The sequence below is a fragment of the Hydractinia symbiolongicarpus genome, chromosome 9 (genome assembly GCF_029227915.1).
Source record: "Hydractinia symbiolongicarpus strain clone_291-10 chromosome 9, HSymV2.1, whole genome shotgun sequence".
In the NCBI taxonomy this organism is placed as follows: Eukaryota; Metazoa; Cnidaria; class Hydrozoa; order Anthoathecata; family Hydractiniidae; genus Hydractinia; species Hydractinia symbiolongicarpus.
The window spans coordinates 24,278,555-24,288,152 of record NC_079883.1 but is presented as its reverse complement, the minus strand read 5'-3'; the positions used below and the strand labels follow the sequence as shown (position 1 = coordinate 24,288,152).

The 9,598-nt window shown below is 33.9% G+C and overlaps 1 protein-coding gene across 2 annotated transcripts; it reads right to left on the bottom strand.

Moving 5' to 3' along the window:
• Nucleotides 1-398: 398 nt before the first annotated feature.
• Nucleotides 399-7,704, bottom strand: LOC130657548 (LIM domain only protein 3-like). 2 transcript variants are annotated; one of them, XM_057460532.1, is made up of 3 exons: nucleotides 7,623-7,704; nucleotides 1,493-1,710; nucleotides 399-856 (listed from the first exon to the last, which is right to left on the bottom strand). In XM_057460532.1, the coding sequence occupies exons 2-3, from the start codon at nucleotides 1,669-1,671 to the stop codon at nucleotides 604-606; spliced, it is 432 nt and encodes a 143-aa protein (XP_057316515.1). In that variant the 5' UTR covers nucleotides 1,672-1,710; nucleotides 7,623-7,704; the 3' UTR covers nucleotides 399-603. The 2 variants fall into 2 exon arrangements, with proteins under 2 accessions (XP_057316515.1, XP_057316514.1); XM_057460531.1 differs by lacking the exon at nucleotides 7,623-7,704 and adding an exon at nucleotides 3,926-4,296.
• Between the last annotated feature and the right edge of the window lie 1,894 nt (nucleotides 7,705-9,598).

Genomic DNA, 9,598 nt, shown 5'->3' with positions numbered 1-9,598 from the left:
GCAAAGTTGTTTACCTAACCTACTCATCTGAAAAAATAGCACTTCCGCAGTGTGCTGGCTTATGCACCTAAAATGACTTATATGAACAAAGTCACTAGGACACAAACAAATGTTTTTGTTAAAACGGCTTCGCCATAACGCCCCTGTTGACATAAAAGTCTTCAGAACACGTGACCATATGTAATAAGCTAAATTGTTCGAGTTATTTTTGCGCATATTAGATTCTTCTCTTTTACTTTAACCGCTAAAATACTGATCCCTTTGTTCTCATTTTTTTTCCCGGAGGTCGTGAACGACAGTCTGGCTAAGCTAATGAAAGCGTGCACTGTGTACTGGTTTAACCAATTATATCTATATTTCTTCTTATTGTGACGTGTTCGGACATGGCTTTTTAAGAATTTAACAAGAATGCGATATATTTTTCATTAATACTAATATGTACATAATAATTAATAATCTTTTTGATATGTTCTAAGATAAGAGGGAGGTAAAATAATTCATTTGTTCATATTAAATTCGACATGCTCAAGACATACTTGTTTATCACAGCCCAGCATTTAAAGATTCCAATACATGTAGTGGCACATTACGGTTATGAACTATTCATGTCTCTTTCGCCTTCTTTGTCTTCCGTGGTTTTCGTTCTTTGGTTTGTCGGCAACCGTTATCCAAGCAAAAAACTTTCCCAGTTATTTTATCAGTTACGCATTTGTCCCCGACACAGAAAGCGCGCCGACAGTTCGTACAGTTAAAACACGAGAAATGATAAACCGTTTCTGAATCTTTTCTAATCACTAAATCGTTACCGTAAACTTGGTTCTGACATGCTGCACATTTCGCTGTTGGTCCGAATAATCTTAAAAGAAAAAAAAATTTTGTTACTTTGAAGTTGATCGTTAAAAAATCGTCTTGTTCCAGTGTGAATTGGTAAGAAATGGATTTGTTCTTAACCTCTTTTTTCCCTAGATCATGTTCGTTGTTGCCTACAAAAATTATTTGTCGACGAAGTCTTTTTTACCGATAACCATTTTGTAAATTAAACACGTTTAATCAAAGAAGTTGTTCTATCGGCCATTTTTTTGTGTGTTAAAAGATAATTATTCTGTCTAAACAAATTTTCAGTGCTGTTTCTGATTTAACTGTTCCTTATAAAAAACACGAGGGTTCAATAAACTTAATTGTGTTCGGTAGGGCATAACCCAAAAAGATAAGAGGAGGGTTGGTGAGTGGTAATGTGGTATTTTGTGGACCAAATCAACCTATGTCAAAAATTGTAATGAAAATTTCATAAGAAAATTACAATCATCGACGTAGGGGATTCCTGACAAAACATTTTTTTTAAAATAGCCTTCCCATTTTTAATGTTGGGAAGAGCGTACGTTTGCATTTGCTGGATTTTTGACTTTAAAAAACGAGATAAGAAAAGGGGAGCTCAAAATGCATTTTCTGTCACTGTTTGTAAAGAAAACTAAAATTTAAGAAAATAAATTACCTTAAATAGTCGTTTTTGCAGAACACATTCCCATGTTTGAAGTACAACGAACTCCCCAGCTGAGACAAATTTCCATCGCATGCATGACAACATAAACAACTTTCGTGCCAATAACCATCCAACGCCTTCAGAAAAAAATGGTCTTTAATGGCTGCCGTACATTTAACACAAGTCGCCATAATGTTTTCTGTTTTGAAATCTTAACAGCACCGTTCTAGCTGTAAAGGAAATTCAAATAAAAATTAGTTATTATTGACGCGCAGTTTTGTTCTGCGAAGCTGTAATTGCATTGTAAATCAAAAGGACATGGTAATTACATAATTACGTTTAATTAAAAAGTCTTATCCCAAAGGAATCTGCTGACCTTGACATTACTAAAAATAGCGGAAAATAAACAAGCAGAAGAGCTTAAAACGAGAAAAAATTATATCACTGATTCAATCTATTATTATTTTTTAAACTTTTAAATTTGCATCTTAAACAACTAATGATCGATATAAATTAAAAACAAGGGAAGCTTCAATTATATATTTTTTCAATTTTCTAATACACACCCATAATGGCACGTGGTAATCTGGTAGCTAGGTTGCGATAATTGCAGCCAAGTCACGAACAGGTAAGAACGTCACATAAGTGTTTCTTTGGGAGGCTCGTTTTGTTGGCAAGGTTATATTACAAGTGAAATTATATATATATAAAAAAATATTGCAGAATTTTATTAACGTGAATTTGGAGTTGCACTATCTTTCGTATTTATCGCGTACTGGCCCACGTTAGGACGTTTTTATTATCGAATTTAGTTTTAATTAGCTTTGATTTGATTTGACAAGTTTTGGTCTGTAAAAGTAAAATTAAATTCCGACCCTTTTTTTTGTATTTTACGTATCAAAAGTTACAGAAGAATTGTTATATTTTGGACCAATCATCTCTTTAATTGTGTCACGTGCACACGAAATAGCGTTTAATTTAAAGACGGACGACCCCGTAGATTTTTCCAATATCAATATATAATACGATATTGGAATATAATATCAAATACGATATATTTTTATTCACTTTGTTGCGACGGGTAAATTTAAAGGACGGGCGAACCCGTGGATTTTTCCACGGGCTACCGACTAGTCTCTTTAATAATATCCGTCGTCTGTCTGTCTGTGTGTCCGCGAAAGCCGTGTCCCGTAACGGAAGCACGAAATTTTTAAAATACGCATCAATAACAAATGCGATATATTTCTGTCCACTTTGTTGCCACGGGTAGATTTAAAGGACGGGCAAACCCGCTGATTTTTCCACGGGCTAACGACTATCTTTATAATAATAGCCGTATTTTGTCTGTCTGCTCGCAAGAAAAGTGTTGTGCAACGTGCACACGAAATAGCGTGTAATTTAAAGACAGACGACTCCGTGGATTTTTCCACTGGTTATGATTAGTCTATATTATAATACCCGTATACAGTGCCACAAGTAGCAAGACGCACGCAATGCGGTTTAAAAAAGGACGGGTGAACCGGTGGATTTTTTAACATGCTAAGTACAAACTTAATACGATACGTTGTATATCTCATAGAGACATCCAGCATAAAAATTATCGACTTATACCACACAAGGATGACTTTAGATTTCGAATATTACAAAAAACAAACAACATGAGCATAGCAAGAGTCTTATCTCACTTAACTTTTGGTCACGTAATAATTTTTAATATCACCGTCTGCCTTTCTAATCAGCTGCACCGAACGTGTGACACTGATCACATATTAATTAAAAAAAACAACAATTAAAATGCACAAAATAATGTTGACTACTGTGTAATGTAACGTTTATTATTTTGAATACCTGACAATAGAACTAATTTCCTTTAAGTAATAAATTGACAATAACCCACAGCTTGCATGGAGATGTTTTTTGTACTGAGTAGATAAAACGATATATTTATACATTCTAACCAGGCTGGCCATTTTAATTTCTTTACTGCTTTAAAAATAGACCTATTATTATCTTAAACTCAAATCCCAGCCTGATATTCTTATAAAGGATATTCTTATAAATGTAAAAGCGTGCATATATTGCACACATCAAAAGTTTTAGTTAAGTAAACAAATAAATAAACAAATTATTTTTTTTACAATATGTCTTCTTAAATTCTTAATCTTGGCCTCTCATTTTAGTTCTAATATTTTTAAATAATTTTCTTAGCGAAATTTACGTCTGGTCAGAAAATTAGGTACTATCTGCCTATATAAGCATGCATTTGAAGCCTGGGTACGAGAATGGGATAAAAAATATCCAAATATGTTCTGTGGTTCTCAAAATTAATAAAAATTGTCACACAAGATGTTGTTAATTTTGTAAAAAAAATCTGTTTTTAAAAGTATATTAAACTTTAACAGTGATAGATCTCTTAGAAAACATTTCTTTTCTATAAACTAATACCTTTTACGGAGTATACACTTGGATGCTTGTTACTTCCTCGATACCATCCACGTTAATACTGCCTTTAGATTGACTTCTTGCAAGTGATTATAAAGAAGGTTAATTAACAACAAAAAACACAACCTTTGTCGGTGTAATTGCTAGCTCCTAATTAGCAAGCATATTTTTCCGCGTTTGTTGCTATCCAAACGATGGAAATAGTTTCGATCGATTTCTTAATGAAGCTGTCAATAAACACGATGTAATTAACTTTGATTGTCAATGAGACTAATTTATTTTTACCAGATATGACGACGCTTTAATTGGCTAAGGGATCAAAAATAAAGAAGAAGAATGACAAGGCTGAAAGTTTCCTGGTACTTTCTTTCCCCCCTCCCCCCACTCCGAAAAAAAATGGCTTAGTACTTCTTTTAAGGCAGATTTTTTTAAAAAGTCAGTTATTGCGATCACCCATATTATATTGTACTGTAAAATAAAATTTAAAAAATGCTTAAAATATAATAACAAAATGAAAGGCCACAATTTTAGGCCTTCGTTGTTTTGAAGGATTTTTTATACAAGAAAAAGTATTTTGTATTAAGAAGCAAATATCTCTGGTAACGAGGTAGATTTCAGGCTGAACGTATGAAAAGATAAGAAAACATCAAGCGGAAGCAAAAATTTTCTAGTTTTTACATAAAAAAATGATATTGTTAAATGATATTGTTAAAGATTTAAAATAATTTACGAATTACTTATTAAAAAGGTAAGAGAAATGAAAAATCTCCAAACCTTTGACATACCCTAAATCGATGGTCGTTGAAAATCATTTTTGATGTAATTTGTAAAGAAAAAGATATATAGATATTATAGATATATACTCTCGCTGTTTTATCTATTTCTCTCCATCTGCAAAATTTTACACCTCTCTATTGTTTTCCAGTAAGGAAATTTAAATAGAATGACTTTGTACCTAATATAACATCCGTGGAGAAGATCGCAGTATCTTTAACTATGCGATAGTTTTTTAATGAGATTTATATCAAGCATATCACCTGTGAGCCTTAACGTTTACAATAAAATAGAAACGGATTTGAATTAATTCCTTGTTTACATTAAACGAAACTAAAAAATAAACGAATTTTATGCTTTATTTACACTACATAGCGTCTTTAAGCTATATCTACAAAAGTTAAGGCTTTCAAAGATGTCCTAAAGAATCATAAAATGGATGAAAACAACCGCGACAGTAACCACAGGAACGTTTCTGGAATAGAAAATCAAGATGTCCTTTTCTTGCTAAATAGCTAGCCACCAAAATCTCTCAAAATTGGTTAGAAGGTAGTTTTAGTAAAGCACACCTTGTATCATCCTTCTGATGAGAGGTATCATCCTACTGATGAGAGGTATCACCCTACTGATTAGAGGTATTATCCTACTTATGCAAGGTATCTTCCTATTGATTAGAGGTATCACCCTACTGATGCGAGGTATCATCCTACTGATGAGAGGTATCACCCCACTGATGCGAGCTATCACCCTACTGATTAGAGGTATCATCCTACTGATGCGAGGTATCATCCTACTGATGCAAGGTACTGTTACAACGTACTACCCAACAAATTCAAATTATCAGCAGTGAAAAAGCACCTTAAATTGGGCAACGCCATAATACTGACACTCATACTAAACACGTCATTCATTTTTAACAATGTTTCAGAATTATTTTTTTGTATGACCTGATAAATAAGCACAATAAGACAATTTGTTAATGCTTCGAAATACAAGGAGAAAATAGAAGGATAAATTTTAAAAAAATAAATTTAAATTTTCGGGTAGGCCAGAGGGCTTTAATAGCGATGCGCTTTTGACGTGATACATATGTCCATTTTTCTCTCATCAAAGAAGGTTAATTACATATATTGTCAAGATAAAAGAATAGGAAATTCGTTTTTAATAGACAATATATACTTCATTGACGTCATTAACCTGAGGACCAATTAAGAGGAAACCAATTTACTTGCACGGTATGTCACTAAACAAAAGGATTTCTCAAATAATTTATCCACACTCAGCAGATGCCAAATGCAATAAAAATTAAAATTGTGGTAAACAAATTAGAGAAACCCCAATCCCAGGCCGCTTAGTCTGTTTATGTATTAGAATGGCACAATTACCTTGGGCAAGAGGTTGTGGATAAGGATAAGCTTAACCAACATCGCTTCAAAGAACATAAATAAAATGAAAGAAAAAGTGAAGACAGCAACAACAACAAAAAATATCGTCAGTACGTGGAAAATCAAAATTTTCGATTCATTTGATGTAAGAAAAGTCACATGAAACTATAAAGGCGCATTTTTAAGTAAAGTTGTGCAGTGGCTTGCTTCGTGATAAAGGCAATAAAAACATCTCGAAAACATTAGAGGTTGAAATTTAGTGACGTTTTTAAAAAGACAAAACGATATCAGTGTTTTATCGGGTAATTCTAATGTTGTTGTTTCCAGGGATTCTTCTCAGCCTTCTTATACTTACATGGACCAGCCACACAGACTGATTTTGTGTCACGCTTTATTTGTTGACACAACATTAGAGGTTGGAATTTAGTGACAAAGCACATTTAGGTTGATCAAACATTTTGACGTTCTTATAAATAAAGCCATGTGTTGTCAGGGTAATCTAATCTTGATCCTGGTGATTCCAACCCTCGAGGGCATTTCACCTTGTTGGTGAAGTTGCCACACTGTAATAACGGGTCAGGCCCCAAAAGACCCTGGAGACAAGGTTGTTTTTTTTACGCTTAAGGAAAGGGTTACACTGCGTAAAATTTATACAAAAGAATATATGTGGCTCAATATAAAATTTATATTTTCAACAAAACTGTTAGGTGAAAAAAAACGAGTTAATTTGAGATAAACTTGTTCCCCAGTATGCTTTAAACTTGTGCTATGCGCTGATGGAATGATTTCGTTTAATCAATATATTAGAGAGACGTATAGGAAAGTCCTACGGATAAGATTGAATCTGAGGATATTTTGTTACTTTTCCACATTATCCAATAAGGTACCCTCTTCAGCACTTCTAGAGTTCTATTTCTTTTTGGTATTCAAGACGCTCAAAAGAGCACCGAAGCAATTTTAACAATTTTGACATTTTGACTTCACTGTTCTTCGAAGACTCTATAACTCGAACGATTATTAGTTCCCCATGTGTATTCCAATTATAGAGAACTTTATAGAACTGGGTCTGTCCAATACTGGCCAATTGAATGTTAAGCTCTCTGGCTTAATGCCAATCTTTCTTAAACTTAATTTTTTCACTTTGGACATTACCATTAATGCTAATATGGTTCGATTTTGCTAGTACTCTACACTACATCCTAGTTCTCTCAAAAAGGGAGAATGCCCTGGGCACGAGGTTGACCCTTTTATTACTTGCAGTAACCTTTCCTTTTTTTTTCAAAACTATTGACGGATAAAGGGGAAACCATTAGAAAAAGGTATTGGCCATGAAGCGGTATAAACCAACTTTGTGCACAGGAAATCTTGTATCTTTTCAGACATCAAACATCGCAGTCAAGATATAAAAAAGAGACAACAGGCGCTGGGAACGAGGTTGGCCATGAACGTTAAATGTTTCCCTGACAAGTGGTTGACAAGAAAAAAACAAGGAAATAGCAAAAAAATGAAAAATTAGTTGAAAGAGTATAAAAAAGGCATACCTGACAACCAAAATCTTATTTGTGATAGCCTAGAACGCTTGTTGAAAATGATGATGAATGTGAGAAAAAATCGAATTATGCACTAAAGCACGTAAAAAATAATTAAATTAAAATGTTTGAATGAACAAGACATTATTGGCTATAGTTGTAATGATCCTTTTATTGAAAGGATTAAAATTCAATTCCATAAAGTTTTTATAATAAACAAGACGACAGAATAACAATGTCTGGTGAAAATCCTGGCAAAAAAATACCAGAAACGGGAAAACAGAATAATTGCCTCGCCCAGTCATGATTAGTTTTGGTTATGATAAACTTTCAAAAGCGGGATTGCCATCAGTCGCAGCAGTGCAAATAGAGTTTCTTTGCAGGTCTGAAGGGGGATTGGGACAAATGAAGAAATGCTAATCGAGACAAAAAGGCGGTAAAGAAAACAGAAAAAGAGTCTAAGAAGAATAATTCTTTTTCGAGATTACTCACCGATGAAGCAAACAAGCTTTGTCGCATAAAACTTCTCAGCAGTCAAACAGATATATCTAACTGCAAAAATTTTGAAGACGCAAAAAATGGCTTCCTTTGTTTACATGACAGCTAGTCGAAAACAATGCTTAACAAAACGACACGCGCTCAAATATTTAGCTGCTTTCAAATTTCGTCTTGTTTGTTTATTTAATAACGATTCTTCAGACAAGTAAACTTCAAGTGTCTGGTTTCATCTTGACCGAATAAAGCCGATCCTAAACACATTGCGATTTCAAGCTTTTAAGATATTCTTTGTTTTAAAAATAAATTTAATCTAAAATTTATTTGAATACTACTGATAAATTTTTAAACATTTTTAAGACTTTATTAATAGTACTATGATAAAAATATATCACAACAATGAATGTGTTGTTAATAATTAACTAAACTTTAAGTAAATAACTGGACAGAGTTTTTGTGCCATTTCACGGCTGAAACTCAAGGGGGCAAGGGGGGAGGGGTTCGGAATTTTAACTTCTACACAAATCTCCCGCAGCCCCCTGGTGCCCTAGCCTGTTATGTCCATATAGATAATGCTATAATTTGATGCGGATTGCAACAAAAATAAAGACAATGAGTTTGAAAAGACATTTTGAAGTTGCAGAATTCCTTGTGTGTCTGGTTTATAAACGCATTCCCAGGCATGGAAAAACGTGTTTTTGTTTTTGTGTTTAGGGTCCAATCAAGATTTTTACTGGATATCAAGATATTACACGCATGTGCAATTATCATACAACCGCGCAAAGCAAACTTGTTTCTTCCTATTGATTTTGATAGATATTGCTTGTGCTCAAATATGCACGTTGGAACACAATGGAGGGCCTCTTCTCCTTGTTATGTCAGCACGAAAACTTTTGACTACCATCATCAGTCAGGTACTGTATTTGTTCTTCTGCCCGATTGGACGCTGTGGGAGGTTTGAATGGATCACCACAAAACAATGACAGCTTATATGCAACACACAATATCTTTGATAATAAAAAGACCTTTAAAAGTTTAACAACTGTCCATTATATGGGCGTCCACCTCCTTCTCCTTTTGAATATTTCTCTCACTCCACCCTTACTCTCCCATATCATGGTCATCATCCATAAATCCAACTTCAATCAACAAAAATAAGTCATGAAGATATCATCACCACAAAGAAACTCATCGTTCTTCGATGCCATTTTTAATTATCTGTGCAGTGTTAGCGCGTCCCCTAATAAATTCCGAGCTGAAAACCGTAAACAAAAGAAACTGTCCAGGAATCCAGACTGATCTTTTTGCTTATGACTGTGCCCATAAACACAAATTCTAGCAACGCCTATTAAAATTTTAATTCTTTTTATTTGGAGTGAGAGTGCTTTATGCTGGTGCCATTAACAAGCGTGGCCATGTACTAAAGATGGATGTTTGATTAAAACACACATGGTGACCAAAAACTAATCCTTATGCACAGGTTGTAGAGCCTA

What these genes read in the sequence shown, in the direction of transcription:
- LOC130657548 (XM_057460532.1), bottom strand. Translation starts at nt 1,671, where the DNA reads ATGGCGACTTGTGTTAAATGTACGGCAGCCATTAAAGACCATTTTTTT. An exon ending in TGCAAAAACGACTATTTAAG is followed by an intron (nt 857 to 1,492) that starts GTAATTTATTTT and finishes TTTTCTTTTAAG; the next exon opens with ATTATTCGGACCAACAGCGA.